This window comes from Carassius carassius, chromosome 46, assembly GCF_963082965.1.
Source record: "Carassius carassius chromosome 46, fCarCar2.1, whole genome shotgun sequence".
In the NCBI taxonomy this organism is placed as follows: Eukaryota; Metazoa; Chordata; class Actinopteri; order Cypriniformes; family Cyprinidae; genus Carassius; species Carassius carassius.
Window position 1 is genome coordinate 9,510,915 of NC_081800.1, and position 19,318 is coordinate 9,530,232.

Here is a 19,318-nt window from a genome sequence, read left to right on the forward strand (position 1 = left end):
GGTGTATTTAGTTGTATTAAAACACTGGAGGGCAATTAAATGTGAATTTCCTTGTGCCATAGAGATTCATTGTGTATTATATAAAATCACTTGAGTTGAAAACTAGAGAAAAAAATATTTTTGTCACTTTTTATATTGTGTCAGATATCCTCAGTTGTATTTTTATTTGGCAATAAACATTTATTTTATGTTTCATGGCACAAGATGGAATTACAGAGTTGAATGTTTAATAGTGTAGCTTTGGACATACAAAACACATACGTGAATCAATGAATGAGTACAAGCAGACGACCCAGACTAACATGAGACACACTTCAGAGAGATAATTGTGTTCAGAAGGTTGTTCTAATCCAAGCTCATGTCCTCGTCGTCATCTTTCTTGTCTTTGGGATCGCCGTCATCTGTCTTGCCATCACTGCCCTCCATGGCCTTAGCAAACGCCTCCACATCTAAACACCACGACAGAGCAAATGAGTGCTTGTGGGTACAGAACTAGTTATACTTGAAATAGTTATTACAAATGATGAAAACTCCAGAAAACTTAAGAAATGCATATAAATTTGAATTCAAATGGTATGTTGATTGATGGCCATGCTGCACATCTCACCTCCTTTATTAGCTGCGTCCACTGCTTCAGAGGGCAGACCAAACTGATTCATGAGAGGACCGAGCTGACCCGAGGCCAGAGCACTGCTGAACATACTCATCGCCTGCACAGACACAGACGCACGGCCTGTTTACATCAAAGCAGGATATCAACAAGCCCAAGGCAAATATTTAAGGCGATAATAATGAAGTTTAACTTTTTTTCATATTCTGATGGGTGGCAACCAGCATTAAGTGCAAATACATCCGTGATACTTGCATGGAGGTTTGTTTTTTCTTCATTAAAAAATGTATTTTTTTTTTTTTTTTTACAAATTACACATATATACACCCACCCACCCACACACATATAATTTTTTTTTCTTTCAAATATATATATATACACTCACCTAAAGGATTATTAGGAACACCAGTTCAATTTCTCATTAATGCAATTATCTAATCAAGCAATCACATGGCAGTTGCTTCAATGCATTTAGGTGTGTGGTCCTGGTCAAGACAATCTCCTGAACTCCAAACTGAATGTCAGAATGGGAAAGAAAGGTGATTTAAGCAATTTTGAGCGTGGCATGGTTGTTGGTGCCAGACGGGCCGGTCTGAGTATTACACAATCTGCTCAGTTTCTGGCATTTTCACACACAACCATTTCTAGGGTTTACAAAGAATAGTGTGAAAAGGAAAAAACATCCAGTATGTGGCAGTCCTGTGGGCGAAATGCCTTGTTGATGCTAGAGGTCAGAGGAGAATGGGCCGACTGATTCAAGCTGATAGAAGAGCAACTTTGACTGAAATAACCATTCGTTACAACCAAACTATGCAGCAAAGCATTTGTGAAGCCACAACACGCACAACCTTGAGGCGGATGGGCTACAACAGCAGGAGACCCCACCAGGTACCACTCATCTCCACTACAAATAGGAAAAAGAGGCTACAATTTGCCGAGCTCACCAAAATTGGACAGTTGAAGACTGAAAAAATGTTGCCTGGTCCGATGAGTCTCGATTTCTGTTGAGACTTTCAGATGGTAGAGTCAGAATTTGGCGTAAACCGAATGAGAACATGGATCCATCATGCCTTGTTACCACTGTGCAGGCTGCTGGTGGTGGTGTAATGGTATGGGGGATGTTTTCTTGGCACACTTTAGGCCCCTTAGTGCCAATTGGGCATCGTCTAAATGCCACGGCCTACCTGAGCATTGTTTCTGACCATGTCCATCCCTTTATGACCACCATGTACCCATCCTCTGATGGCTACTTCCAGCAGAATAATGCACCATGTCACAAAGCTCGAATCATTTCAAATTGGTTTCTTGAACATGATAATGAGTTCACTGTATTACAATGGCCCCCACAGTCACCAGATCTCAATCCAATAGAGCATCTTTGGGATGTGGTGGGACGTAACCTGGATGTCCATCCCACAAATCTCCATCAACTGCAAGATGCTATCCTATCAATATGGGCCAACATTTCTAAAGAATGCTTTCAGCACCTTGTTGAATCAATGCCACGTAGAATTAAGGCTGTTCTGAAGGCGAAAGGGGGTCAAACACAGTATTAGTTTGGTGTTCCTAATAATCCTTTAGGTGAGTATTTTATCAGTAGACAAGGTGGTGCACTCAGTGCATTACAAGCATGAGTGTGACCTGCTGAAACTGTGGAGAGGTCAGTGTGTTCTGGATCTCCTCAGAGCTCTGTGGGAGCGACTCTCCTGACGGCAGATACGGCAGCAGTCTCTGCTGCACCTCAGGGTTAGCCAGAATAGGAGCCATGACATCAGGGGTCAACACACTCGCCAAGTCCACTGCAGAAGAGCAATGGACAACGTATTAGAGGATGGGAAAAGTGGGTGAAAATCACATCAAAGGGACATCAGTTGTCAGAGTCTCACCTCCTGGCCCCTCTGCAGCCATGGCAGGCACGTTCATGGTGGCCAGGATGCTCTGGAGGTCACTCAGCTGGATGGGCTGCGTGCTGGAGGGGGGTCCCGCAGGCACAGAGGGAGTCTGGGCAGCAGGGGTGGTGGGGGTCACTGTGGGCGAGCCGGTGGAGGTGGCAGCGGGAGTCACAGGTGTGGTGGGTGCCTGGGTGGAGCTGAGCCGGGCGGCCGATCCAGAGGAGGGAGTGGCTGCTGCTGATGTGCTACGAGAGCTGTGTGTGCAGGAGAGGTATAATAAGATAAATCAAGAAGATGTGTGAAAGCAACATAAAAAGACTAAGCATAGAGAAATTAAAAGACTTGCCTCGAGGTTGAGCTGCTGGTAGCAGGACCTCCACTGCCCAACAGACCGGCCAGACCTGGACCAGCCAGAGCGCCTAAACAAATAAATAAAAATTAAACCGTACATACGTGTGTGTGTGTGCGTGTATATATATATATATATATATACACACACACATACATACACACACAATCAGTAATCATGGACACAGAATATTACTTTAAAATAAATAATAATAAAACTCACCAAGTCCTCCCAGTCCTGTTGGTCCAATCAGCTGCATGAGTTGGTTGTGACTCATATTACCCAGGAGGCTTTGCAGACCACCTTCTCCTTATAGAAATGTGCATAAAAACAGGATGATGGAAACATAGCTAGTAAATGCATTCAGCATTCTGAGCAGATTCTGATTAGCCTGAACACATTTGATTGGCTATGATGCGCAACACTTCACAAACTAAATGGATATGTAAGAATCACAAAAAAATTATGGACAGAAAACATGTATAAAAGCTCTCAAGTGGTCAAAACTGCACATGTGGGTCTTGGGTCAGGCCCAAAGGGAGACACATGTTTCACTCACCACCAAGAGCAGAGAGTTCGTGTCCTCCTCCTCCGCTGCCCAGAGCGCCTGGCATGGGTGGGTTGTTCAGGTACTCATTGACTTTGCGACAGTACTCCTCATCTTTATCTGTTTTCGGCTCCTTTAGAGAGATGGAGCAGCAAGCACAAATAAGACTCCAGCTGATCAGGTCTCACAAACCTCTCCGAGTTCATCATTTCATTATAATCTGACAAAGCAAAATCGCTGCAATCTTTTACTCACCTGCATCCAAAAGAACAGCCTTTTAGAGCCGGCCTTGAACTTCAGCACATACACGCGTCCTGTAGTGCACTGGTTCACCCGCTTGAACTCACAGTCATCCGGGAATATTATCAGATCCTGAAACACACGATCAACAATCAAGACTTCAATATGTCCACATAAAACATCCTCAGTTGCATGCTAACAATAAACAGCCCTCACATCCTCCACATTTCCAGAGGTCCTGTCCTTCCAGCAGAAGTGGATGAGCGAGTCGTCTGTCTGCTGGACGTAGACCATGCCTTTGCGCTTGTCCGGGGTCACTGTGCTGCCCTTCAGGGTCATCTTACCGGCCCTGAACTCCACCAGATATTTACTGGACGAGCTGCGGGAGCCAGATACCAGACTGGGGAACAGAGCTCCAGACGACATCCTCACTGCTGGACAGACCACACAAACAGAGAAAACACACAACATCATCTCAAGAGATCTCTGAATTCATATAAAACAGGTCTATCAAAGAGCTCAATGCTCATCTTTACCACACAGCTGAAAAACAACATGAAGCTTAAAGATGTGAGTTACAGTTAACGTTACTCAGCAAGATTTAACAGCACTCCAGCTGTCTTCAGAAGAAACCAACTGGCTTGTATTTGTACAAATATGCGTTTACATATTATCTTCAGATATAGTATAGTACAACAATTACCACAGATTCACCGCCAGGTTGAAAATGTAACCTTATCTAAATTGTTTGGTTCACTCAATTAGCATTATCTAGCCTTTAAACAGCTCAAGCTCAACAGTGACTGCGCATTTTGTTTCCTAGAAGCATTTAAACGTATCTCGCCGCTATAAATCCGATAACAGCATGCTGTAACAAAAGCGCATCATACCGGTGGATACGTGTAGTCTTTTGTGGGTTTTCCAGCAGCAGATATGAGTCTGAAGAGCTGCAGACCGACTGGCAAACAAGTGGCACGAGACTTCCTGTATCCTGTCAGCCGTGTTCCTATTGGTCGCGTTCGTTCGTAAGGAAGTATCTGATTGGCTGAATGAAATGTCATTCTAAGCATTGCAACAACTGCAGTGTCATTGAGTGCAGACAGAGCGCTGTCTGTTTTGCACTCAGCGAATGATTGATTACTGCATGATATTTACATCTAATAACCGTTTGTAGCACTTTCTTTTAAAGGGTTATAATGCAGGTCAAGTTTATTTGCACAAAAACGTAGTATGAATGAGTTTTAAGACTGAGAACAAATTTAAACACGAATCTCAAACCTCCACTAAACAAAAATATATTTTATTCTTTTTTTTTTTTTTAAATCAAACTTAAGCCTCATTCACATCATGGCACACAAACCTAACTAATACACAGATTTACTCTATTGCCTAGAGATAATCGAGATCAAGTAAAAACTATTACAAAAGTGAGTGAGATTACAGTTTTTAAGGGTGCAGATACAGTAATACAAAATTGCAGGAAACTTTATTTTCATTTGACTACATTACTGTAGATTGGATCTTACAGAGGATGAAAAGCATTAGAAAACGAAAGTAAGAATTGCATATAAATACTAAATACTAAATGAGCTGATTTTTGATGGTTCTGTCCTCCAGAGGGCCAAACATGATACACTGTCTTTAGGGTCCCAAAGACACACAATATTTTAATTAATTCATAATTGTAGTAATTTAAAAATCCATTATATTTTCAAACAAATTTGTTTTATTTTAACTAGTTTGTACTTCATAAAAGCACATTAATATTCAATGACGTCATAAACCTACACTAATACTTCTTATAAACTGATTACTGTAAAATCACAGTATTTGTTTGGGTTCAGCGACAAATTCATTAAGAGTGCCACTGTTTCCTGCCACTTAAATAAAAATATGAGCAGGCTATCAAAAGTAGGTTAGAGAGATTTTTTTTTACTTGAACTTTTAATGTTTACACAGAAAAAAAACAACAACAACAGAAAAGCGGTGCAGTGGAATGAAAAATTAATTGTTCAAAAAGACTAACGAGTTACAAGTAAAAAAAAAAATAAAATCCTAACTGGTACATGGACAGTTCCAGTTAATGTGTACAAAACCACATTTCTGTTTGAGTGAAGTACATTTATAGCATGCTTTACATTCAGTATACTATCGAAATAAAACACCTTTTTATTTAATTGCACATCAGTATCAATATTCAGCCTAATACAATATAATGAACCACAAAGACGTTTTCACACTACTGATATCCAGCTAGTAGTGCAGAATTCCTGCTTTTAAAGGAAAGAAACAGACAGATTTAAATCAACGTAACTTATTTTATTTCAAAAGAATCAACATGTTCAAACTAAAATTTCAATTAGTAGAATTAATTCTCACCAGAATGGCATCCCCTTTAACTCCGTTCAAAAATGAAGTAGAACTCATCTCACAGAGAAAATACCTTATGACACCATGATCAAAAAAAGATAGAAAATTAACTATTATAAAAATAAATCATTGCACAAAATAAGGAGCTATGTGCTTATGATTGCTAGAAATCTATGTGCAGCATCATTGGAGCATACAGATATTCATACACTGAAAATATGACATCCATTGAAGAGGAACTCTTAGTCATTTCATTTCACTCACAATAAGCTGACACAAAGCCACATTAAATAAAATCTAGTTTAATTGTGGAATATTAGTTTTATAACGCTATCTTTCAAATAATCAATGTACATTTAATGAAGGAACAGATAAAATACAGGATGCAAAACAAGTAGTGTACTGAATGTGATGCTTGTATCGAATATATTTTGACATTGTTGACGTTTAGTACTCAGACGAAGGGAACAATGGTTAGAAAATTAAATAAAATGTCTAACATATCAAATAAATCTTAAAACACCTTTAAGTGCAAAACAAACAGCTCAAGATGAAGTACCAGTGACTCACAGATGTGTTTAAAGTCAGGCACTGTGGGAAACAAAAGACATTTGTGTTGCATGGGTGTGTGTTCAAACTCATTTGACCTGCACACTTCAGATCATCTCTATATGAAAAGAATCACTTATGATGAATGAGTATAGGATTAGGTGTACAATACTTTTCATGGCATCTACAGGCAGGTAATATTCTCTCAAATATTTACACTTACATAAGCTGCCATTCTGTACGTTCATTATTATGTGGGGTTTGAGCAGTTTGATGGGTTGCATAGATTGTGTCAGTTTCTCAAATACACAGTGTACATGTCTATGTTTGAGAACGGTGATAACAGATGCAAATGCTGATGGATAAAACAACCCAAGACAACCTACTTTTCATAAAGCAAATTCAATGGACAGTGCATGAGGAACAATTTAGTATGACACCAATACATCTGAAGACCTGTGAAATATGAAAATGTGCATTTACAGTATGTCAACAAAGCCTTATTAAACAACAGATTAATGTCGGTACAATCAGCCTATTTTACATCCCATGAGTCTCTGCGGAAGCCACAAAGTGAAAGGAAAAAAGAAAAACAGCTCTGAGGCCATTTTTAAAATGCACGATGAGGCTATTTTACATAAAGCTTAATCTGCAAATCCAAAAGACAAAATATTGTACCAATTAAAACAATCTATGGCTTTTTACATTAACTGCCACAAGCGCACACACATCTACACGCAACCGCAGTTCATTATTAACATTCATCACCATTCACTAAGCATTATGACATTCTGTTGTCATTTAATTAACGCTTGATCAACTTCACGCTCAAACATCTGGAAATAGATTTTTATATGTTAAACGCCTACTGTACATGGAATACGGCCAGAGCACTTCAGTGTCACATTTTATTGGTTATATATCTACATCTTTATCAAGCTCCAGCATCACTGACACTGAACAAACTGGAGCTCTGCTGAGGGGTTTATACGTTCAAAGGCAGAAAAAATCAGATTGGGTCTTCTGCTGCTGTTTTGATCCTTTCCTCCATTGAGAAAACCCAAAGGGCGGATGGGAAGTGAGAGAAGATGCTTCCAAAGGACAAAAGCACAATCATAAACAAGTGCTGAAAATGGAGGCAGCTCAATATTAATGAAAGCATAAGTGCTATCGTTTTCGGTTGGACGCGATGTGGTGCATCGTGTAGAGGGTTTGTGTAGATGGAGAGAGAGAGACAGAGAGAGAGAGGAAGTGACAAAACTTCTGCCCTTTGAACTTGCGCCTCCTCATCAGTAGATATTAGGACAGTCTGTGTATTTCCTCTCAAAGTAGCCACCAGTGTACAGCCAGTCCTGTGATCCTGTACAAGGATTTGTGCCTAACTGAAACCACCTAAACACAGTAGGAGAGGTTAAAAATATTGCATAAACAAAAGCACACACACACACACACACACACACACACACACACACACACACACACACACACAGAGAGCAGTAAGAACCTAGCAGCACTAACCTAGTCGACCACTCATCAGCATCTTTGGCCCGCTCTTTACGAGCTGCTCTCTGCTTCTCTTCCAGTCTCTCCTTTTCACTGCTGGCTTCATCTGCACAGAGATAGTCAATGAAATCAAATGTTAGTCTTTAGCACGTCTGAACAGCAGAGGGCGCTGCAGGGCTGGTTTAGGGCTTTAATAACTTCATTACCAATGTTGCCGTTCTCCATGGCTCTGATGTCAGGCCGCAGGCGGCAGTCTGTTGGTGCCAGCACTCCTTCCATGCCAGGCTCCAGCTCATTCAGAGTCAAGGCAAAATTAGTGAAGTTATACATCTTGAAGTGAAGAGAAGGGGTTGAAAATCAGGTAGACCACTGTTACCACACTACCGTTTAACAGTTTGGTGTCAGCACCAGTTTGGTGTTAAGAAATTAATACTTTTATTCAGTAGGGATGTGTTAAATTGATCGAAAGCAACAGAAAAGATATTCATAACGTTTCAGAAGATTTTCATTTTTTTTTACGTTCCTTTCACTTTTGAAAGGTAATGTATCTCCACTTTTAAGAAATGATCAGTTGAAGAGTTTGTTTTGTGCATTCAGGTTACTGCACATGAACACAACAGTGATCAGAGTGTGTACCTCTGCTGAATGAGGCGGTCTCGATGATATTCTCCATAATAATGTGCTACCAGGAATCACTGCCACAGTCTCCTGTACTTCAGGCATTTCATCCGCATCCTCGTTGACGGCTTCTGGCTCCTCCTGTTGGTGCAAGTGCATAAGCTTAAACAATCAGAACAATAACCTTCACTCTTTCTTATTATTTACACAATAATTCAGAAAAAGCATAAACTCACGACAAGATAACAAATCAGGGTGCATCTCCATTATATCTATTGTTATATCATTTTAAATGTTCTTTCTGAGAAATGTTTGGCTTGAAAAGCGAGCTTGCATTTTCTTTGTTTAAAACAAATGTCACTTGGTTACTTAGTCTCTTCTGCAAAACACAAAAGAAGATATTTTGAAAAATGTTTAGAACCTAAAAGTTTGGGTGGCCATTCACTTCTATCCCGTTAACAAATCCACCGAGACATTTCTCAAAATATCTTCTTTTATGTTCCACAGAAGATTAATTGTCAATTAAGCTCCCACACTGAGAGACGTGAAGTCTGTTAAATATAGCAGTACACTGGGAGTGTTGTCATGTAATGGGACACGTTTTTAAATAAATCAAATGAACAGACAAAAGCCTAAACATAGGCAAAGGTCTAAGGCATGAGGAGTATTTTAACACACCTGCTCTCTCCACACCTACACACATCTTTTCTGTTCATGCATCTATTTAAACCACACACCAATACAAACAGTTCAGTTACCCTAAAACAACAGTCCATGAATCACGACAGACAGTCTAAGATGAGTACAGCTCTTAATGATACTAGTCTCCATCTCTGTCTGTGTTACCTGAACGTGAACAAAGCTTTGGTTTCGTTTTAAAAAGATAAAGATCTCAGTTAATGGAAACAGTAGCAGTCAGGGAAAGAAGCAGCATGGGTGTTCAACTATTTGCTTTGCTATCATCTTCCACACCTGTTTCTGTTTTCTGGTGTCCGTCGTTCCTCTCTTCTCGAGCTTCCGATGGGCCTCGTACACCTGCGGGTCGACGCTCCACATACACTCGGTCCATTTCCCATAGATCACACAGCACTTCTTCTTACTGCACGTGACACACAGAGGAAAGAACAGAAAACATGTGTTCAGTCAATAAAGAGAGGAAATCCATTGAAACGCTGGCATGCTAGTTGTTAGCTAGCAAGCTTATTTCACAAGCTAACATTTACATAAAAAGAGATATGCGTTCACCAGTGGACGGATCATCAGTTCATAAGGTTTTCAGGATCTAGGGACAAACTCTCTGTAGCTATTTCGAGTCACATTTTCTCCATTCTGCCTACTTCTAGCTGACTGTATTATTGATGTGTTGAAAATAATTCTGATCGCCCCCATGCTCTCGATGCCATCATGATGTATATTTATTATTCATTCACTGTAATGTAGTTAGACTAAATATTGACTAGTCTTTGGCTAACAGAGGATAGTTTGAGCTGAAGCAAATTTTGGTTAATATTGTAAAGAAATTACTCTCACATGTATCACATTGGTCAATGTTGTTGTATTTTCTTTGTATCTTCTATGTATATCTCTATGCATCTCAGAATAGTTTTACCATTTAAACCATTTAAGGCAACAACAATCTTTAAAGAGTTTATATTATGCAAATGAGAAGTGATGACTACCAACGGGACATTGGCACACATTTGATCCGATTCTTGATATACAGCTGGATACTGCAATAGATTACAAACATCTTTAACCAACTGTACATGACTCCAGTCATTCATCGCACCTTAATTATTAACTCATTGCCTAATGTCACTGGTATCAAAGGTGTCTGTTTTCTAAACTTTAAAATCTTAAAAGGTCATAATTTAAAAAAAAAAAAAAACGGTACATTGAACAGGTCACTTCATTTGACTAAATGAATAACGCTTTTGCATTGCATTTCTATATTAAAAATGTTTGCTGTTTTATATAATGCTTTATCCATGCTGCTAGGAGTTAGTATAAATCCAAGACGACTGATATAATAATTTTCTCTTTTAAATCAAGGGAGTCAGGATCTCACCTCTTGTCCTGGATGTAACCTTCAACTCTGTGCAGCTCCTTTCCAAACATCCCACAGGGTTTAAAGTTCAGCACACACTTCTCTCCAGTACTAACCAATCACACATCACATTAATCATTCAAACATGTCCACGTGAATTCACAATAGAGTAGATGGCTCATAAAAACTGAACAGCTTTACCTGTGGTTGACAATTTCTACAGTGCCATACTGTTCAATCCACAGTTTACCAAGAATTATATTGTGTACACAGCAGAAAGGGTTTGTCCATGTGTATGCCTCTTTATGCCTGTGAGGATAAACACACACACACACACGTGAGCAGGCAGTTACTCAGCAACCCCAGAGCCCTTTGCTCTAAAATCCAGCCAGGATACCACTGACTCAAAGGAAAATCTCATATAAATCAATAAACCTTTTCATGAACACAAAACACATATCAGTGAATGTCTCTATCAGGGTCTGTACATGTGTGTGCACATGAAGATGGCACACTCACTTGTGAAGCTCTAGCGTGATGGTCCCTTTAGGCTCCGCCTCCACACTTTTGCCCCAGAACTTGAGTTTGGGGTAGATGGAGCCGTGGAACACAAAGTCTCCTGTCAGACTCTCAGTGTGAAACGCACTGATTGGAGGATGGTGACTCACCTGCTCCGAGATCAGTCTGAAACCCTGATCCTCTCTGAGAACAGAAGCCAACGAGAGAGGAGGAAGGAAGCATTTAGGGGAAGGAGAAGTAGAGTTACATAAATGACAGACACCAGTTTCCCTCCAGAGCAATGTGGATCTAACCCACATTTAACAACATCCTCAAATCTGATCGGCATAGCTTGTTATTAAACACTCTGCTGATGTGTCTTTACCGTGTGAGTTCATAGGTTTCTCCTAAAAGCGGGTTGAAAGGTTTTCCAGTTCTATCCCACTGAGATGCTACTGCAGACACAGCGAAGGCAGCTACCGTCTTAAAAAAACCCCCACAGAAAACCATGCAGCATTAAAAATTGGTTTGTAATACTAATAAACCGCAAAGCACATACTAGCATCAAAAATCTTCCTTTAAGAGCAGTGTGTGGTCTCACCTGCATCCTCTCTATAGAGTCGGACTGTGAGCAGGCTTTCTGGATGAGGTACGTGTGCTCCATATACTCCGAGATTCTCTGTAGAAAGCTCAAGGGCTCATTGAACACAATGGGCATGGTGATCTTGGACAGCTCCTAGAGAACAGCACCAGCAAACAGACGGAGCAGGACCAAACATCACAACAACTTCATTTAGAAGATTTCACCCTCTCTGAGAAGTTAATATTTTGAAAGTAAATCACTGCAATATTCCACAAAAAATAACTAAAACCTACTGCTTAAATTATTATCTATTTATCCTTACCAGTCCAATACATTTCTTGAGAATGCTCCATACGCTAAAATCATTCCTGGAGAACATGGGGGCGGGAAGAGACGACCTAAGAGGGCAGAAGAATGGCTTCCCGCTCATAAACATCTCTCAAGTGTACCAACATGTAGAACTATGCAGATGTGCAGATTATACATGAACGAGAATGAACTATAAAGATAAGAAGAACAAAAAGACTCTAGAGAAACAAAAGAGAGGGAGAGAGGGGGAAAGATTAAAGGCAGAGACAAAGAGCATGAGTGTGGAATCTGGCTCTACCTGTGCTTCTTAATTCCGTTCTCCTGAGGAACCGCTCCATTGTTCTTCTGAGCGCCGACATACACTACAGCATCTTTAAAACTGGCTTCTGATGTGCCTTCATACGACTCGTCTGAATCCAAGCCTGGACACACAAGCACGTCTCATTTACAAAGACCGTTAGACGCATGTCTGCAAGCAAAGTATTTTTGAAATAGGACTATGATACAGAAAAAGTACACAGCTTAAATGAATGTTCAAAATAAATAAATCAAACATTGTATATTTTCGACAAAATAAATTACATAAAATACAGCAAATTAGGGCTGCACAATTAATCAAAATAACAAATAGTTAACTGATTTTTAATTAACATTTTGCATAATTATACAAACAGACACAGAGAACCTTAAAAAAAAAATTCAAGTTTGTTTTTCCCTAAATTGAGCAGCCCCTTATAAATATAAATTGGCTAACAGCTGATATAGTCAATGATATTTCCTTTTTTTTTTTTTTTTTAACAAATGCAGAAGACCTCACCAAATATCTTCTATTAACTATGCCACTTTTTAATAACATGGTGTAAAGTTCAGCTCCTTCACATTTTGTACCATCTGATATAAGAGATAGCAGGCTTCAGGAGCCCAGCACAATGGCCTGCCAAAGTCTGTATTGCCTTGTTTACTTATTCATTATATGATTTTCATCTAATTTCACCTCAGCAATGACAGAAGCCATCAGACCATCTGAACACAGCACCACATAATTGAAGCCATCAACAGACTCTGGTAAGCTGACACCAGAACAGCACGCTGCGTTGCGGCCACTCTGTCATGAACACACAAGACTGAAGGCCAAAATCAACAGTGGCCAAAACACTCACAATAGGGGACAAATGAGATCGTCCTCAGAAAACACAGCTGTTTAATGCTGCTGTGTGTGAACTTGGATAGTGCTGAGAGAATGGCAATGGTTTCATGTCATGCGACAGCTCCAGACGATGTTGGGTCACAGAGGTGACGTTACAAACAACTTCTGATCACGAATCAAGCAGTTAACTTCTTTTAGGATTTAATATTTGGTACCTTTTTGACTCAAATATCCACTCATCACCACTACAATAATGTGCACCATGTCTGTGATTACGATGCTAAACCGTTGCAAAAAAGCAGTGAGCATAGACATAGATGGACACTTAATTAAATACTTAAACTATTGATTATTTCTTTTGTAGCAGCTCTACCATCACGTGCCATGAAAATGTCTCACCTGTGACGGCATCATAGAACTCCTCTTCATTGTTCATTGTAGAGAATGGGCTGCCAACACGGGGTCTCTAAAACATGGTCTCTCTTTGCCTTTTCTTGTCTCTAGAGACCTGTTAAAACAACCACGTCCAAAACAGAGACACCTGTGGAGAGACAAGTAGTCAAAAACCAGATTCACAAACAAGAAAACAACCCAATTGTGCACATTAGAGTCCATTTAATGAAATAAAAATGGAATGAAGTCGACAAAAATCCCATCATTCACCTGTTCCCCCAATGATCTTAGAGTCTAAATTTCAGCACCCATTCATCCGTCATGTTTGACTGAAACTAGCCGGCCACTCTTGGAACGAGGGGTGGAGCCAGTGTGGGTCTCCTCCCATGGGCTTGTACGCAGGAACACATTTGATTTAGAACTGAACTTTAGACTGGCTAGTACTTCCAAAGAGTGTAACCTGACAAACAGACCTATACTGTGACACATACGGGACAGCCTTATCTCAGTCTAGACCAGACCTGAGGGAAGGCTTCAAGCATGGTTAAAGTCTATTAGCCAGCTGCACAACTATGTAGATATTGCAAGTTAATTAAAGAAAGCTTGCTGAATGTCTTTCCCGGGCTGTTCTGCTATTTATGCTCAAAGAATTCCCAGAGCACAAATTACTGGAGAGCAATTAGCAGTTTTATTACAGCCCCAGGACAACTCTGAAGTCTTTAAGTAACGTGAAAACTGAGAAGCAAAGAGAAATCAAGCAGTACTTCACTGCTACACTTCTTTCGTCAACCAGCCAATCTGCAATATTAGGAAATACTTTTGAAAGCACTACACAAAGTACCATGACAAATCAATAGTAGTGTTTGCCAAGAAAGGGCCACTATTACTGCAGCTCATAATTAATGTTAGGGCTCCGTTACCCTTGCATTGATTGTGAATGACATCTCAAATTATGCATCTTTTGGGAAGACGTGTGCTTTCTTAATCTTGCAAGCAATCTGACGGACAAAAAAGAAAATCAGCCAACTGACAATGAACTAACTAACAACCGAAATTGTACAATATACTGGTGAATCAGACTAATTAACATAAGTTGTATGTCACTGAAGTAATTGTTCCAAAATCTACTAGCAACTGATCGGTCAATATTAAAAGTTTCAGTGAATTCTGAATAAACGGTCGCAAATAAAACGGAAATATCATGGTCATTGTTCAGCATACGTTTTAAACAGCTATTTAAAAGCATCTCAACCACTTTGCAAGGCCTGATTGGTTTCTAACGACCCAAATCACAAGATGCTTGTTTTCAATTGGGAATTGTTTTTTTCAGTGCAGGTCAAGGTTATTTAGGAGTCTTGTGACAGACGACTTGTGAGTAAATCAGAAAGTAGGAAATGAGTAACTCCAGCGCGGAAGACAACTTCCAGCTGTCTGTCACAGTCAGACCAACTCTTAACGTTAACTGCTTTTCAAAAAAAAATGCAGAAAGTCAGGTTTCAAAGAAGAAAAGAGATGTACTGGTGTGGGATGTTATCTTAAAGGGATAGTGCAACTAAAAAAAAAAATTCTGTCAACACATTGACATTTACTCACCCTCATGTTGTTCCAAACATGTATGACTTTCTTACTTCCATTTAACACAATAGGAACCTTTTTCCATATACAACTTTATTTGGTGACAGAGCATAAATGAATACTAAACATTCAACATCAAAGAGTCAACATCAAAATGACCAAAGGGTCAACAGGAGACACCAGTGCTCTGAAATCAGACGACAGACAAAGCGAGAGATGGTATTGCCCAAGGTTTTCAACAGAATCTGATACATTATCTCTGATGCACTTTCACCTACATGGGAAAACAAGTGTTCTGCAATCAGTTGAAATGTTAAAATAACAGGAACGTCTCAGCCGTCCTCTGAGACACAGTGTTGTGCTAGAGTAATGATCTCTGATCTGTTCCCGGGAGCACGAGGAACGCAATCAGAGACGACCGAATATGGGTGCTGTGGCAACCGATAATAACGCACTGCGCACTGTCTGCGTGAAAAATAAAGACTCGGGTGCAGGTGCGGTAATGAGAAACCTGGGTCTTACGTGATCCAGCATCCAGGTCCTGTCGCATTTGATCAGAATCCGGTTTGGCTGAACCAGGGGATAAAAAATGAAATTTGGGAAACGAAGGGTTGACAGAATCGATTTGATGTGATTTTTTTGCCCAAAATGAGGCGCGGACAGAATCAGCTGGCACTTTTCTGGGGGTAAATCTGCCGAATTTATTTTGAATTCATTAGATTTAATGTATTTGAATAGATTGTTATGGTAAAAAAAAAAAGAAGAAAAAAAAAGTGGCTTAAATACTTAAAAATATAGTTAACTCAAAAATCTTAATTTGCTCAATTTTCTTTTCCTCAGGGCATCTTAGATGTAGATAGAAGATATAGAAATGGATCTGAAGAAATGTAATATTACACTTGTTCACCAGTGGAACTACTGTAGTGAATGGTATAAACAGCTGATAAAAACATCAATATAATCCACAAGTAATCCACACTACTCCAGTCCATCAATGAAGTACTTCTGAAGTCAAAAGCTGCGTGTTTGTAATAAAAATATGAGTCTAAAAACTAGACATGCACCAATCGACCGCAAGGTACCACAACGGAATTAGCCAATTTTCCACATGTTGAAAAGTTATAGGTGCATACTGTGGTTTATACAACAGTAGTTCAATAAACAAACCCATTCATAAAGACACTAGCCTTGTTTCTGAATCAATCAGCTGTTTGAACGAATCGGTTGAATGAATGACCAAATGACTCGCTCATTAAAACAATCTACTTACAGTAAATACGGTTTCGTATTTAAAAGTATCACAGAATTTTCCCCAACATTTCTTATTTGTATGTTCAAAAAAATTTATCTTATGAAAATATTTACATATTTATGTCACCTCGGGTTCATCAAACAGTCTGTGCAAATATATGCCACTTCAGACGCAGCTTCTGTGCTTCCTGCAGTGGAAAGATGGAGTTTGTTGATACGGATTTCTTTTTAATGGTACAGTAACTACTCTACAGTTTCATAATATTCTGACTGATTTAATTGACAATGTAAGAACCTGATGTGAATGATGACATTTAATAAGGTTAAGAAAAAAAATTGATAATTTATAGACAGTGAGAAATGACATCTATTTTTTTATACTGCAACTTGTTTTCAGTTAATTGTTATTTCTACCTCTTTCTAGTCACACAGCACTTTATTTTGGGAGTTGTTTAAGAGACAGAACATCTGTAACTTGATGGGGGGAATTGTAATGTTTCATAATTTCTTTATGTAAATATTTTATTTGCTTTGAAAAAAGGTAGATTTTTGTTTGTATATGATGTCAATTATATTTCTAATAAAATCAGAATCTGCAAAAATTGTTTCGGTAGTCACACTTACAATTTTTAAAAAAAAACTGAATCGGCCAAGAAAGTTGCAATTGTTGCAACTCTACTAAAAATACAACTAAAATGTGAGTCCTCTGTCCATAATATTGCTTTCTCAAGGGAAAAAGTCTTCCTGTTTGAATCAGGAGTGAAATATGCACAGATCAAGTATCATTTACAAGCTAAAACAGTTTTAAACAAATATGTTGGTGGATTTTGATGTAGGAAGATAACAGAGGATGGACTTTCTCACTGGAGAATGCATTATAGATTATGGAGTAGTATGTTGTCCAGAAGTTACAGTTAAAACACCTCAATGATGCACTTGTTCGTTACAAACACAGAGCTTTTCTCTTCACAAGGCATTAACTGATGGACTGTGGTGTGGATAACCTGAGGATTATTGTGAATGGTGTTTGGACTCCATTCACTGCAGAGGATCCATTGGTGAACAAGTGACGTAATGGTTCATTTTCCACATTTGTTCTGATAAAGAAACTAACTCATCTACATTTCGGATGGCATGAGAGGGAGTACATTTTCAACAAATTTTCATAAAGCCATAAAGACAATTAAGAGTTGGTTTTTAATTAAGAATGTTGGGCATTTCCAAATCTGTGACAATTTTGAGATAGTTTTTCAAGTCAATGCGGTGTTGGGAATCTCCATGTGTATGCACATAACACAAGACAGTGACACCTTGATTTACTCCTGGTACTCATCTACAGTATATCGGTCTATAGACTTGCCCCAAGCTACACACAATGCAACACCTCAACCAATAACTGTTCAGCAGTCCACGTGGCAGACCCACTTTACAATACTATCCCATTTAACCACCAGAAATGGACTGACATGACTTTTATAGGCTACACAGACATGACATTAGTTTTTATCAGATATAAACACAGTTGCTGCAATTAAAAGCCTTGGAGATTACATGAGTCAACATGACACAATGCAAACAAGGCAAACACTAATACACAAGCCCCATTGAAAATAAAAATATATCACCTGGCCAAGACCCGGTTAAGTTGATTCTGACAGTTTTGCTACAATATTACGTTTGGATTGACTTACAGAAAATGAAAAGTTCTTGCAGTAAAGAAAGTCCAAGTTACTTCTGTCTCAGTCATGTACTGAGCAAGATGTTTCAAATGCGCATCATGCCGGTGTATAACGCCCCAGGGAATAAGAGGAGCTTGTTCATGTCGGTGCAGAATCTTAACACACTTGAAAAACAGATGAAAACAGCTGAAAGCACAGCCTTTTAAAAAGACGTCTGTTTACTTTTAATAGGAAGCTGACAGCTGAGCAGCCCTCAAACTCAACACGACCTCTAAAACTCATACTGTTCATCAAAAGACAAGGTTTTCTGGATACTTTTTGTCTATTTGTTTGATTTTATTATCAAACGTGAATAGCTGCGCAGAAAAATATAAAAACAAAACCAAATTATTCAGCACTCTCGCGCTCATAAATCTGAGCTGTGTCTAAAAACCTGGTGAACTGTCTAACCGGACAACATTTTTGTGAATTTCTGATTTACTCACTTGTTTTCGCCAGTGATTCCTCATTAGTGTTGTGCATGTAGACAGCTCCCAGGTTAAGAGGCACAGAGCCTGTAAACAGATGCTAACAGGCTAAAGCTCAGCAGCTGAACCAACACACTCACTTAGCAACGGCGCCAGAGCTTTTCGTCCACTGGAAAGCGTTGCTTTAATCCTTTAGATACTGGCAGGAATGAGTCCAAAAAGCTAGTTTTAAATAAGAAAATCGTTACCTGTGATGCTGGCTGGATTTCGCTTCTCTTGGGCAGGGATGCTGCTGCTGCAGAAGGGCTGACACACAGCCGGAAGAGACCGAGATGGGCTTTATGATTGACTTGTGTCTTGGCCAATTATAGTGCGGGGATTTCGTCGCCTGACGGGTTACGTCATCGTAAGACCAGTTATTATTATTATTATTTTTATTTTTATTTTTTATCAATGTTCAAACATCAAGAATAGTGCACATATAATAATACAACCATAAGCATAAAAATTGGTAAATAATAACAACAAAAAATTAAGCAGAAACAAAACAAAACAACAAAAGAACAGAAAAAAGGGGGTGTTAATACATTACAACCTAAAATAATAAAACTTAAGACTTACATGTCATTGAAGTCAGGAAAAGAGTTACAGAAAGATAAAGTTTTCAGGCCTTTTTGTTCTTAGACAATAT

General features: G+C 39.2%; 2 protein-coding genes across 2 annotated transcripts; both read right to left on the reverse strand.

The window, feature by feature from the left end:
* Positions 1 to 115: 115 nt before the first annotated feature.
* On the reverse strand, positions 116 to 4,668 carry LOC132129366 (proteasomal ubiquitin receptor ADRM1-like). Its single transcript, XM_059540932.1, has 10 exons — positions 4,529 to 4,668; positions 3,855 to 4,072; positions 3,654 to 3,770; positions 3,411 to 3,531; positions 3,074 to 3,160; positions 2,849 to 2,921; positions 2,497 to 2,756; positions 2,252 to 2,409; positions 608 to 710; positions 116 to 449 (listed from the first exon to the last, which is right to left on the reverse strand). Exons 2-10 carry the CDS (start codon positions 4,062 to 4,064, stop codon positions 346 to 348), a joined length of 1,233 nt encoding a protein of 410 aa, XP_059396915.1. The 5' UTR covers positions 4,065 to 4,072; positions 4,529 to 4,668; the 3' UTR covers positions 116 to 345.
* Positions 4,669 to 7,308: 2,640 nt separating this feature from the next.
* Positions 7,309 to 18,998, reverse strand: LOC132128854 (oxysterol-binding protein-related protein 2-like). The gene is made up of 14 exons (XM_059540229.1): positions 18,876 to 18,998; positions 13,662 to 13,803; positions 12,414 to 12,537; positions 12,129 to 12,204; positions 11,825 to 11,959; positions 11,609 to 11,706; positions 11,245 to 11,427; positions 10,927 to 11,034; positions 10,747 to 10,836; positions 9,651 to 9,777; positions 8,697 to 8,819; positions 8,267 to 8,390; positions 8,076 to 8,166; positions 7,309 to 7,949 (listed from the first exon to the last, which is right to left on the reverse strand). Exons 2-14 carry the CDS (start codon positions 13,696 to 13,698, stop codon positions 7,847 to 7,849), a joined length of 1,419 nt encoding a protein of 472 aa, XP_059396212.1. The 5' UTR covers positions 13,699 to 13,803; positions 18,876 to 18,998; the 3' UTR covers positions 7,309 to 7,846.
* Positions 18,999 to 19,318: the final 320 nt, after the last annotated feature.

Bases quoted from the DNA above. Each gene is read 5' to 3' on its own strand.
- LOC132129366 (XM_059540932.1), bottom strand. From the start codon at position 4,064: ATGTCGTCTGGAGCTCTGTTCCCCAGTCTGGTATCTGGCTCCCGCAGC. The intron at 3,161-3,410 runs GTGAGTGAAACA...CATTTCTATAAG, and splicing joins CGAACTCTCTGCTCTTGGTG to GAGAAGGTGGTCTGCAAAGC. The intron at 450-607 runs GTGAGATGTGCA...CGTGGTGTTTAG, and splicing joins GGACGCAGCTAATAAAGGAG to ATGTGGAGGCGTTTGCTAAG.
- LOC132128854 (XM_059540229.1), bottom strand. From the start codon at position 13,698: ATGAACAATGAAGAGGAGTTCTATGATGCCGTCACAG. The intron at 11,960-12,128 runs GTAAGGATAAAT...GCTGTTCTCTAG, and splicing joins TCAAGAAATGTATTGGACTG to GAGCTGTCCAAGATCACCAT. The intron at 8,391-8,696 runs GTACACACTCTG...CTTCACTTCAAG, and splicing joins GACCGCCTCATTCAGCAGAG to ATGTATAACTTCACTAATTT.